Raw genomic sequence first — 14,239 nt, forward strand, 5'->3', positions numbered from 1 at the left:
CTCCTATCCGTTTGCATGTAGTGTTACGCCGACAGGACAGGACAGGACAGGACAGGACAGGACAGGACAGGACAGGACAGGGCGGATTGGCGAAGTGATCAGATAAAGTGGATGCGCCACGGTGTGCGCACGGGGCTCTCGCGCGGTCGGTTCGTCGAAGCAGCTCGGAAGTCGGCGCGCGCTCTGAACAGAACGCTAAACAGGTGTCAACTGGAGAGAGAGAGAGAGAGAGAGAGAGAGACACACACACACACACACACACAGATACACAACGCAACTCGAACCCAATCCACCGAGAGCCATGGTGAGCATGGTGAACATCTCAGCGCCTCTCTATCACCTCTCCCAGCTGCCCAACATCAGCACCTTGTGCCCCAACCTGAGCTCCGTCGGTGATGGGAACACGACTCCTATGGCGAAGAGCACTTGCGAGCAGCCCACCGACGCCGAGAAAGACTCGACCCCCGTCATCATCGCCATCATCACCGCGCTTTACTCCATCGTGTGTGTGGTGGGGCTGGTGGGGAACGTGCTCGTCATGTATGTGATCATCAGGTAAGACCTGCCGGGATGGAGCCTCTGGCACTTTCCTCATCATGACACCCTACCCTCCAACAAACAAATTTCTACTTATTTATTACCAGTGATATTTAATGATCTACATTACCAAAACACTAGGCTGTACACACTAAGGTACCAAACTGTACTTTTTATTGCTGCCATCAAGAATGCATGCCTTCTGTGCATCTTTTATCTGCATGTGGGGCTTTTATTGTAAAGGTACTTAAGTGGTCCTTAAGGTAGCTATAATTGTCTACATGCATTTTTTTTTTTTTGCAAATACAAAGATGCATACTAAAGGAGCAAATGATGCATCCATGATGGTACCGGTACCACAGCAGCAACAAGGACAAATACAGTTTGTTGCTATTATTTCTGTCTGTGTACTTTTCAGTATAAACAGCACTTGGAAAATAGAATAAATATTTAAATCTTACATAACATTCCTTATTTGGGTGTGTTAATTGGACACACTAGTCATTTTATTGATTGTTCTTTTGGGAATGAAAAGGTGCAGTTTAATCAGTGATTCAGTACTGTGCATAATGTCACAGTAAGTGCTTCATGGTGCTCTGACTTTTTTTAGTGGTTATTGCCTGTGCCTGTTTATATATACATGTGTACATACACACGCATACATTTTATATGTGTGTGTGTGTGTGTGTGTGTGTGTGTAAAAACTATTGAGTGACTTTTGAGGGCTAAATGGTCAGTAATGTTTAATGCTGTTCATTGATCGTTAATAATTCAACATGGCAGTTTGTTATCTGTGAGTAAATATATATGTTAAAATTGCAGGCATTTTCCTTATGGAGTGACAAAGCACATGCAAGATTTACACAAACAGTTTGAGATGTTTAGTGATATTCAGTGATGTAGAGTGCACTCAGGAAAAAAGGCACCAACACTAGTCTGACGGTTCGCTGTTTAAAAAAAAAAGGCCAGTCTTTGAAGTTGTATCTTCAAAGGTATGTCTTTGGTACATAGCATGCCTCCAGAAAGTATTCACTTCCACCCCACCAATGATTATTTCTTTGGATTGCAGCATCAGATTTATTTATATTAGAATGGATTTTTCCCCTGCTTATTTTGAAGTGATTCTCTCCAGAAATCTCATCTCATCTCATTATCTCTAGCCGCTTTATCCTGTTCTACAGGGTCGCAGGCAAGCTGGAGCCTATCCCAGCTGACTACGGGCGAAAGGCGGGATACACCCTGGACAAGTCGCCAGGTCATCACAGGGCTGACACATAGACACAGACAACCATTCACACTCACATTCACACCTACGGTCAATTTAGAGTCACTAGTTAACCTAACCTGTATGTCTTTGGACTGTGGGGGAAACCAGAGCACCCGGAGGAAACCCATGCGGACACGGGGAGAACATGCAAACTCCGCACAGAAAGGCCCTTGCTGGCCACGGGGCTTGAACCTGGACCTTCTTGCTGTGAGGCGACAGCGCTAACCACTACACCACCCTGCCGCTCCCGTGTTCAATTGTATTCACTCATAATAAATATCTTTGACTTTGGAAGGTGTCACAGGTAAAATGGAAGATATGATCAGTCCTGCTTTCATGAAAACAGAGTAACTGCCTGTAAAGCTAAGAGATGAGGTTGTTAGAAGGAAATAAGATGGAGAAGGTTATTACAGAATTGGCAATTTGAGCCTTCTAAGTAGTAATGCAGAATCCATTAGCAAAGTGGAAAAAAAAAACATGGCAGAAAGCAAACATTACCAAGATCAGGCCAAACTGAGCAGTCAGGCTGGATTGGCAATTGTCTGAGAATTGTTCACAAGTGTAGCTACAACACTGGTGTTACAGAGCTCACTGACTGAAGGAGAACATGTGCAGACCTTGACAATATGATCAGCTTTTCACAAATCTAGCTTCGATGGAAGAGTAGCCAGAAAGAATTCACTTTCATGTTAGAAAATCTGAGACCTTTTGGAAAAAGATTTTGTGGTTTGATGAGACCAGATTCTTGGAAGAATTTACCCTGCACCAAAACTTCAAGAATCCGGAGATATCTTTGTAAATTCTTGCAAGAATCTGGATCATATCATATCCAGATATGGAGCATATCTGGATTTTTTTTGACAATGCCTTGAGTAGAGACAACCAAAAATGGATTACATCATAGATGGGTCATAGTTTGAAACATCCAGGCAAATCATCTCCAGACTCTAAGGTATTTTGTGCAGTGTGAAGTTGAGCCATTTTGTCTAAAGCCAAACCATAATGTTTGGCGCAAACCAAATAGTAGCATCATGTGTCATATATAATGGTAACCAAATAGTAGCATCCTCTTCAGCAGGAGCAACTGGAAAACTTGTAAAATGTGGATGTTGAGGAGAACCTATTCCAGTCAGACAGACATCTGCATTTAGACTGAAAATATATGTTTCAGGCGGCACAGTGGTGTAGTGGTTAGCACTATCGCCTTACAGCAAAAAGGTTCTGGGTTCGAGCCCAGAGGCTGATGGGGGTCTTTCTGTGTGGAGTTTTCATGTTCTCACCATGTCTGTGTGGGTTTCCTCTGGTTTCCCCCATAGTCCAAAGACATGCAGTTTAGGCTAATTAGTGGCTCTAAATTGACTGTAGATGTGAGCGTAAATGGTTGTTTGTCTCTATGTGCCAGCCCTGTGATGACCTGGCGACTTGTCCAGGGTGTACCCTGCCTCTTGCCCATAGTCAGCTAGGATAGGCTCCAGCTTGTCCGCGACCCTGCACAGGATAAGCGGTTATGGATAATGAATGGATGGATGGAATATATGTTCCAACAGGACAATGAGCCAAATTAGAAGGCAAAAACTACAAAAGAATAGTCTGGCTAACGCGACTTCAAAGCTCTGCGAGCATTTGGTCTGGCAAAGATATTAAGCCCAACCGTTTCCCAAAGGCGTGGTTGACCCACCTCCCTGAAATGCTTCAGTTTGCTACTGGTCGAAGCCAGAAAAGGCTGTGACGAAGCTTAAACCAATCACATCACTCTTTCCTCTGACGTATGTGACGCGACGGAAACTGCTTGAGTAACAGGAAGAAGATAAATACCTCCAGGGCTGCTCTTTGCTCCGTTTTCAATGAGAACTTCCCGTTGAATGCTTTCAATACAGCATCTACCGCTGTGTCAAAGGCTTGCCGCTGCTCCATGTTTGTAATGTTTCTAGTGAATGAAGCGCTTCCGGCATAGATTCTGTAAACAATCTATGGCTTCCGGTCGCAGTTCTGCTACGTCACTGCCTTGAACACGCCTCTACCCAGGGCCATTGGAGATGCTCAAAGTTGATTGGCTGCCGATTTTTCGGGAGCTTGGAAGAGCTGGAGATAGCTTGACTTGCCAGACTAAGCTTGCAACAGGCCCTCGTGTTGTGTCACACTTAGGATGGGTGGGCCCAGGCTAACAAAAGAATGGCTTGAAAAACAGAAGGCTTGTGTTTTGGAATGGCTGAGTCAAAGCCCAGACTTAAATCCAATTGAAAATCTGTTGCATTACCTGAAAATCATTGGCCACGAACATTTTACACCTAATTTGGCAAAATTTGCTTTGTGAAATGAGATAAAATGGCAAAATCAAAATGTGCAAAGATCATAGAGACTCATCTCAGTCAACTCTGTAACTGATGCAAAAGGACAATTCATATTGAAGGGGTCAATACTTATGAATTACCAGTTATTCATTTTTGGACAGCTGCTACAAGCAAAAGTACATCAGCGAGAGAGTAGACATACATGTGTTGTTAGAAAAACAAGCTAGGAACAGCTCCAATAAACTGAAAGTGATGAAAACTCTGTTTCCACAAATTAAGAAGGCTACATACAATTTAAGAAACAACCAGCCAAACACCCTAAAGTTAATACAGATGGATTTAAGAACTCATTTTTGAATAGAATCATATTTAAATATGAATTAGCTGTTTAATTACCAGCATAATAGAATTTGCTAAGCATGTTTTTTTTTTTTTTTTAATTCTTGGTGTCTATGAATTTTTAGTGTGTTTATTATTTTTTTTTGTTTTCTGCTTTATGTAAAATAAGATATGTATATTTGTCTTATTTAATTAAAGACCATTGATTGATTTTGGGATTGGGATTGGGCTGATGACTCTGTATCACAATCCACATTCACAGGCACCAGTAATCCTTTGGGTCCACAAGCAGGCATGTAATTCTAATAATTTTGGAAATGTATCCAGGCATACAAAGTTGTTGTGGTTACAGATTTGCATTTCAGAGAAGAGTCAGCTGTTGTCCTTGGCTCCAGGTGCTCTTTTTCATTTTATTCTGTAGAGTCATTTCAAAAGGAGCAGAAAAAAATCCCTTTCTGATATGCTTACATTTGATGGTGCAATACAGCAAAAAGAGAGATAATTGGGAGGGGTTTGAAGATTTTCTGGAGGCACTGTTGATCTTTTACCTGGAAAGCCTTATTTGCTTTATGTAACTGGACCTCTGGTATATTTGAGGGTAAATTTACGTTTGAATCTAATGGAATAAAAAAAAGTTGATTTTCAGTACTTCTTAGAAAAAAACCTAAATCTTAACAGCATAAAGGGATCACTGATTTGTCCTTCTGCACTGTAAAACATTTCAAATTGGTTTAACTTAGAAATGCCAGTTCACCTGCTGCCTTGAAAATGCAAGTTAACTCATCTCATCTCATTATCTCTAGCCGCTTTATCCTGTTCTACAGGGTCGCAGGCAAGCTGGAGCCTGTCACAGCTGACTACGGGCGAAAGGCGGGGTACACCCTGGACAAGTCGCCAGGTCATCACAGGGCTGACACATAGACACAGACAACCATTCACACTCACATTCACACCTACGGTCAATTTAGAGTCACCAGTTAACCTAACCTGCATGTCTTTGGACTGTGGGGGAAACCGGAGCACCCGGAGGAAACCCACGCGGACACGGGGAGAACATGCAAACTCCGCACAGAAAGGCCCTCGCCGGCAACGGGGCTCGAACCCAGACCTTCTTGCTGTGAGGCGACAGCGCTAACCACTACACCACCGTGCCGCCCGCAAGTTAACTCAATTTGACGATTATTTTTGTTTCAACTCAGAAAAAGTCGCAGTTAGTCAATACAACTAAGTAATTCAAGTCTAACCTTTGAAAACTTGCACAGATTAGTTCAAATTACAACTTTTCAGAGCTCATTGAGTTAAAGAGAAAAAGTAAGTGGACATAACTAAACAAGGCTGAAATGTTTTACAATGTGGGAGAACCAAAGGTTCTTTGTAGAACCTTTGCTTTTGCTTTGCTTTTTCAAAAACCATTTCAGTTCGATCCCCGTTAAAAAGAGTGCACCTTGCATGAGGTTTAGTAACTGTAATGCTGTTATTTTCAGTGCTGTTCTGGATTGATATTCACACAACTGTTCAGAGGTATTAGGTGATGGCCTTTTATACTCTGAACCTTTCAGTACAGATCAATGAATTTTAATGCTGTTTACTGACTTTCACTAATGTTCTGCGCTAATTACCAGTGAGCAGTGACGTGTGTAAATACATCACGGCTGATTGCTTTTGGTAAGGCATTTGTGTAGTGAGTCTTAAACAAAAGAGACACAGAGCAACTTGTTTTTGCAGTATTGCAAATATGACTTTATGATGAATGTGTGAGAGCATGTGGTGTAAGAAAGAGGCTTTACCAGCCAGTATCTAATCACAGAATTAAATGATGCATGGTAGAGAAGCAGGTATTGTTTCCACCTCACAGCTACAGGGTCCCCAGTTCGATCCTGAACTTGGGTTACTGCATGGAGTTTTGTGTGTTTTCTGGATTCCCAGGTTTCCTCCCACCTCTCAAAAACAGGCCCATTGACTGGCCACGCTAAATTGCCCCAAGGTATGAATGAGTACATAAATGGGTATGTGCATGACTTGTGATGGACTGACTTCGAATTCAGAGCATATTCCCACCTCCTACCAAGTATTCCTAGGATACTCTCCAGTCCCTAGATTCATAATGAATAAAAAAGAATGAATGATTATGTTGTGTTATCTCTAATTTATCATGGGATCACCACATTGATTTAAAGTTGATGAAAGTGCTTCACTTGACGCACCCTGTGAGGATGTTGTACTCAGTAGCACAGAAAACTAATTAGTTTCAGATTTTTACAGATGTTTAGGATTTCATCGTCTTGTTTTTGCTGCTGATACAGATTCACATACATAATTACAGTGACATATTACAACATCCATACCACAATCAGGGTTTCCCAAAACCATACTTGTTAAGGTACAGATCAAAGTCTGCACCTATACAGTGGACATCTTAAACACTGATTTTAGGAGCAACTGCATTTGTTTTCCCTAAGGATGTGTTTCTATTAATTCCTTGCTCTTTACAACTATTCCTGTTTGGGGCACCACAACTGGTTTTGGCCAAGAAAACTACCCATGCTGTGTAAATATCAAAAATTATTATGCATACAGCTGGCATGGATTTAATGGGGGGGGGCACCCGGCGCCTACTTACACATTCATAAAAGACCGTTCCCATGGCATGATAATCACTTTCACTCTTTCGGTTTCGAATGGTTTCTCTTTTTCTTGGTGTTTTCTTCTATTTTCTAAGTTGTAGTCCAGCAGATTTTCATCTGAACGCCAAATGATATTACCATGTCTAGTTTTGAGTCATTTTAAAAATAATTTTGTAACACAGGTACTTGGCATCTCATACTCAAAATTTTAACTCAATTATTTAAGAATAGTTGTGTTAATTACTAAATTTCTTATAGACTTATTATAAACATGTCATCATTGACATAATATTTCATGAATGTTATTATAGTACCTATATATGAATACCAGTAAGTTGTAATCAACTGGAACATCCTTGCCCCCCATACTTTTTTCTAGACATGGAACTGAGCTGTGTGTGCTACTGGGTATAACTTTAAGCATGTTTTTCTTGAATCTTCTGACATGTTCTTGTAAATTATATTCAATTTGTAGTGTAATTAGCAACTCATGTTTAGTGTAATTTGGCCTTTGAAGATGACAAAAATGTGCCTGGAAATAGTTGAGAAGCCATCTCCAGGCATCTAAAGCTCTTCAGCTTCCCCCGACCACATTGTTCCGGGCCTTTGGCTCGTCATTCAGACAGGCTAAAATTTGAATGGACAGACAACATTTCAGACTTGTCTGTCCTGTGACAGTTTGCTTAAAATTCCCCAGTGAGCTCAGATTGCAGTTGCTAAAATAATAATTTATTGATTTAAGGTGTTTTGTGGTCAGTGTACTACACTGTAGTGTCATGTGGTAATGCATTATATGACAATGCAACTTTCATAAATATTACCATATATCAGTTGTAATTATGTTGTACGCATATGCCTGCAACTCTGACAATATCATTTTCAGTGACCTAATAAAATGGTTTTGAAAGTTCCTAGTTTTAAAACATTTTTGATATGGTTATTTTCTTTCAGAAATTTCATTTACAACGTCTCTGACAGCTCAAAATGCATCTCCAGGCATTTCAAAACTGCAGAGTTTCCGGGGAATTCTGGCGACCCCCCCAGACCCCTGGCCTTACTGGGTTGAGGGCCCCCCATTTTCCTGGATCTGCCCCTGTACAGGACACTTTTTCCACAAATGTGTTCTTTTCCCTTCTACCGGGTTCCATTCATTTAGTTCGATAGCATGCAATACTGTTAGCATATCGCTTATTCTATGTGTATTAGGTCACTCTACCCAATGGAGAAGGAATGCTGAATATGGGTTACGATATTGCATGGTTGTCAAGACAACATGTCACATGTCGACACTGATGCGAATATTCAGTGAGCGAGTTTTCTGCTGCGCATGCACAGAAACATTTCTTTGTTCGCTGGCCACGCCCACATTAAACTGTTGCAGTGAATTGAAAATGCTATAAGATACGTATTACACATAAAACTTCCGTGCTAGCGAGCAACTGTGACAATTTGTAAACAAGCATGGCCATCAGGTTTGTTCCATCGAATGTGTTTGTATAATAATAATAATAATAATATTAGCTGGCATTTTTCATGCTATATCAGATATATTCCATTCAGCTAGCATGATACTGAACTCGTCTTCGACTCGTTCAATATCATACTAGCTGAATGGACTATATCTGATATGCCACTCAATGTCAGCCAATATATATATATATAATCTCTAATGAGATGAGAGATTATATATATATATATATATATATATATATAGGCTGACATTGAGTGGCATATCAGATATAGTCCATTCAGCTAGTATGATATCTCATCTCATTATCTCTAGCCGCTTTATCCTTCTACAGGGTCGCAGGCAAGCTGGAGCCTATCCCAGCTGACTACGGGCGAAAGGCGGGGTACACCCTGGACAAGTCGCCAGGTCATCACAGGGCTGACACATAGACAAAGACAACCATTCACACTCACATTCACACCTACGGTCAATTTAGAGTCACCAGTTAACCTAACCTGCATGTCTTTGGACTGTGGGGGAAACCGGAGCACCCGGAGGAAACCCACGCGGACACGGGGAGAACATGCAAACTCCACACAGAAAGGCCCTCGCCGGCCCCAGGGCTCGAACCCAGGACCTTCTTGCTGTGAGGCGACAGCGCTAACCACTACACCACCGTGCCGCTGCTAGTATGATATATAATATGTTATTTACCAGCTGGGAGGTCCGTATCGTGAAATACCGTGACCGAGGTCTTGAAAGTACTGACCGAGGCCCTCTGGGCCGAGGTCAGTATTCAAGGCCAAGGTCACGGTATTTCATCATACGGATCGACCTTAAGCTGGTAAATAATCTCATCTCATCTCATTATCTCTAGCCGCTTTATCCTTCTACAGGGTCGCAGGCAAGCTGGAGCCTATCCCAGCTGACTACGGGCGAAAGGCGGGGTACACCCTGGACAAGTCGCCAGGTCATCACAGGGCTGACACATAGACACAGACAACCATTCACACTCACATTCACACCTACGGTCAATTTAGAGTCACCAGTTAACCTAACCTGTATGTCTTTGGACTGTGGGGGAAACCGGAGCACCCAGAGGAAACCCACACGGACACGGGGAGAACATGCAAACTCCACACAGAAAGGCCCTCGCCGGCCCCGGGGCTTGAACCCAGGACCTTCTTGCTGTGAGGCGACAGCGCTATCCACTACACCACCGTGCCGCCCTGGTAAATAATATATTTATTTTTTTCTTTACCAAATTCTAACAGAAAACGAGAGCACTCGAAAGGGAAAACCGAGCCGAGCCGCCATTTTGAATCCTCCTTCACGGCTGTAATGCAAATTGCTTCCTCCTCAGTCTACAAGTGCACTTCCATGGCAGGAAAAAAACTACATTTTGCCACCTATGTAGTCCCCTATTTATACAAAATTGAGTCATTCAAGATTCAGCCATGCTTTTGCTCGGCATTAGCAAGTTACAGGTTTTTAGCTTTCTCCTGAAATATTTTCTTTTATTTTGTCTTCCTCAGGGTAGTAAAACTCGCTTTCGCTGTCGTTATCACTATCCATGCTGTAAAATTAATGCTATTTTGAATCCTCATTCACGGCTGTCATGCAAATGGCTTCCTCCTCGGTATACAAGTGCACTTCCATGGCAAGAAAAAAACTACATTTTGCCGCCTATGTAGTCCCCTATTTATACAAAATTGAGTCATTCAGGATTCAGCCATGTTTTTGCTCGGTGTTAGCAACAGTTACAGGTTTTTAGCTTTCTCCTGAAATGTTTAATTTATTTCTTCCTCAGGGTAGTAAAACTTGCTTTCGCTGTGAACACTCGTTATCGCTATCCATGATGCAAAATTAATGCTATTCTCCTGGGAAATGTGAAAATAAATGTTGACAAAAAATTGCTACTATGTTTGTTGTTGTGAACGAGCGAGTCGCCAGAGGTTTTTATTTATTTATTTAGCTTTTGCCATGGGAAGATCTATATTATATATGTGTGTGTACATACATCATGGCATGGGAAACCACAACAGCTTGCGCCAATTACAGTGGCCCCATTGTACCAAATCTGCATGTCTTTAAACTGTGGGGGAAACCGGAGCACCCAGAGGAAACCCACACATACACGGGGAGAACATGCAAACTCCACACAGAAAGGCCCCCGCCGGCCGTGAGGTTCGAACCCGGAACATTCTTGCTGCGAGGCGACAGTGCTAACCACTACACCACCATGCCACCCAAAAGGTCTGTATTCGGGGTCCATAACTGGGGTCTGTACCATAGGATACGGACCCACTCGCCAGCCAATCGGAGCACAGGATTTGATGGAAACTGGACCGCGAAAAAAATAATATTCAATTATCAAGGCTTTATTTATGTAGTCATCTTTTCCGTAGGTCGATCTTGATATTTACTATGACACACTAATATGATAAATGACAGTAGCCTACACTGAGGCAGTCAGTAAGATTTTTTTTTCTTTTTTAAATCATATGTCAGAATTTTATGGGCTGCTATGATGGGATACTTTCACAGTTCCCAAGAGCTGCTGATTCAGTTGTCTGAATCATTCACTGTGATTTACTAGTTTACTGAATGCTGAGGGCAAGTTTTATCTTGCAGTATTTTTTCCATGTTATAAACATGGTTATTTGATGTGAACTATTATTCTACAGTAAACTGATTCTTGCTCTGTGAAGCCACTTCAAGCAAATTCACAATTTTAAGAGGAAACGCATCTCATTCTGTGCAGCAGCAACTTGGCTTGCAGGTACAACCTGCCTGTAATTATTAATGATTTCATTGCAGGTCAATACAAGTTTACTGGCCTGTTTTATATATAATTAAAATAGACCTTAGGGGCTAAATAAAACAGGACCATTTTAAGGCAATGTTTTTGCTCACTGGTGCAGGAGTTGTGGTGGAATGCTGCTGTCTTAAATCGTGACCTTTACCTTCTCAACAAGCTATTTTTCTCAGTGGTAACCTGTCCTGTTGTAATAATCCAAACATTCAGCAAGGAGATTAAAAAAACAAATAGTACAATGTTTCCAAAAAAAAAAAAAAAGGTTTGTAGTCAAAGCATATTCAGTAGTATCAACCCAAATCTCAACATCTGAGACAACTCGCTTCTGAAAATGAAGCTGAAGCATTATCAACAGGATTATTATTACTTCGTATAAATATGGAGGTGATTATAGGAAATCGCATGCTGATTATCGAGAAGTAGTCCGAATCTCTCGACCAGTCACCTCAAGCAACTCAACAAAATGGCGGCCAATCGCTTCGTTACCATAAGTGAGGAAGAATTCCAAATTATGAAAGAAAATGCTGTTCCTAAAATCACTAAAGATGCTACAATTTTGGGTGTAAATCTATTCAAAGGTAAAGTGGAATTGTGACTTATTTTATCTATTTCAGAACAAAGTATTTTATGTGACTCGGCATAGATAAGTGACACAACAGCCTGAGCCTCAGGCTCAGTGAATATCGGTGAATAATAACTTCGACTTTGTCTCAGTTATTATTCACTTGACCTTTGGCGAATAATTGTTAAATAAGAAGATGGGAAATGTGAACTTTGGAAACAAGGAGCAAGAATTGTTTGATTACTGATGGGTTACATCTTGAAGAAAGAAATTGATTTTGTTTGACTAGAGAGCAATTTGTGTCCCACTGATATTACATTTACATATACAGTACTGTGCAAAAGTCTTAGGCACATGTAAACAAAAGTTGTAGACCAAAAATGGCTTAAAAATAATGAAATAAAAAGTTTCAACATTAAAAAATACTGTAAACAGTAAGCCATAATAAATTAAACAAAGTCAGTATTTGGTGTGAGATGACCCTTTGCTTAAAAAAAAAAAAAAAAAAAAATAGTAGTCTCCGGTACAGTGAGTGCAGTTTTATAAGGAAATGAGCTGTAGGTTTTACTGAGCATCTTACAGAACCAGCCACAGTTCTTCTGGACACTTTGACTGTCACACTCTCTTCTTAATTTTGCACTAAAACCCAGCAGCCTTCATTATGTTTTCTTTTTGAATCTGAAAAGTGCTCTCTTATGTAATATGCTGCTCAGATACAAACATTTTTTTTTCTGTAACATTTAATTTTGTGCTGTAAAATGAACGTTTGGAACTCTAAAATGTTTTTCTACTGACTTGATAATGTAGAAGTCTCATCTCATCTCATCTCATCTCATTATCTCTAGCCGCTTTATCCTTCTACAGGGTCGCAGGCAAGCTGGAACCTATCCCAGCTGACTACGGGCGAAAGGCGGGGTACACCCTGGACAAGTCGCCAGGTCATCACAGGGCTAATGTAGAAGTCATAATATAGAAATCTAACAGTTTGTATGAAAAAAAAAAACCAGGGTGCCTAAGACTTTTGCAGAGTATTGTATCTTTTGTAATGTGAAAGGTAAGACATTTTAAATATGAGTAAAATATGCTACACAGCACAGATAATGTGCAGATAATTAGTATGATATTAATAAAAACCTGTACAGCATTTAGAAAATGCCCAGTTCACTATAACTACACTTTAAGTTCATGTGTAATCATTAAAAAACTTCAGAAATCCATGAGCCATCGATTATAGGTTATGAAAACAACATTTTAGTGTCCCACAACAATGACTTTACATTCCCTGTGTCCGAAATCACTCACTATTCACTGTGTAGTGGACTATATAGTGAGTTCACCATTTTGTAGTGCTGTCCGAATGTATAGTGAGAATTATTACACCCTATAGTGGACTCAAAGTATCCCACAATGCACCGTGAAAAGTAGTGTACAATCGATGGTCACTAACCAAGCAATATATACCATCATGCATTGTGGTCGTGCTGGAAAAAATAGTGTGTTGGGGGTGAATAGACAGAGGAAGAAACACATTATAAACGGACATTCAAGTACAATTAAAAATAGTAAGAGAATAGAAAATAATCTAAAATAGAATAAGACAGAGAAAATACAAAAATGAAAGTTACAGCGCAGAACGAGGAATTAATGAAAAGCCTCAAATTTGATTTAATAAAAGGCAAGGGCAAAGAAGAAAGTATTCAGCCTTGATTTAAAAGAGCTGAAAGATGCAGCAGACACAAAGTACTTTGCATGTATTAATGTGGGAAATACGCTCAGTATAATATGTATGTATTTATCACAAAAATACATGCATGTATTTATTTTGAAAACCCACCAGCCAACTGATCTGGCAACAGAAATTACATAAATAACGGCGCGGCGGACTAGTGTCCGGAAGTGTTTTTTCATTTTACCAATGAGCTCACTATATAGTCCTCTATATAGAATTCCCTGGATAGTGAGTAGAGAGTAGTGAATGAGTGAGTGATTTCAAACACAGGGATTGTTACATGGACACATTCACCCCTATGAAATACTGTATATGGAACATTCCACAAGTCCAATGTTCAAAAGGAAGTTTCATCATCTGAATTTCCTGAAGCTGAAAAAAGAAAGTAAACTTCTCTCATTCTTTTTTCTTTATTATCAGTGCTATATTGACTGACGCTGTCACTTTGAAAGTGCAACCCTGTGACCTAAATTATAGATCAAACGTAAATAACTGGTTAAACATGATTATTTTTAAGTAAATCATGCAATTGTCTTGATGACAATAGCATGGATGCTAGCTAGCCTACAAAAAATGTGTTTCCATTTCAATTTTGCAAAATATTGCTTTATCAAATTGTCTG

General features: G+C 40.4%; 1 protein-coding gene across 1 annotated transcript in view; it reads left to right on the plus strand.

Moving 5' to 3' along the window:
• The first annotated feature begins 301 nt into the window (after positions 1-301).
• The window catches only part of oprm1 (opioid receptor, mu 1), a 56,253-nt gene continuing 42,315 nt past the window's right edge, over positions 302-14,239 (plus strand). Inside the window, exon 1 of the mRNA XM_060924832.1 lies at positions 302-555. Within this exon, the coding sequence (XP_060780815.1) occupies positions 302-555 (254 nt within the window). The remainder of the gene's footprint in view (positions 556-14,239) is intronic.

This window comes from Neoarius graeffei, chromosome 7 (genome assembly GCF_027579695.1).
Source record: "Neoarius graeffei isolate fNeoGra1 chromosome 7, fNeoGra1.pri, whole genome shotgun sequence".
NCBI classification, from domain to species: Eukaryota; Metazoa; Chordata; class Actinopteri; order Siluriformes; family Ariidae; genus Neoarius; species Neoarius graeffei.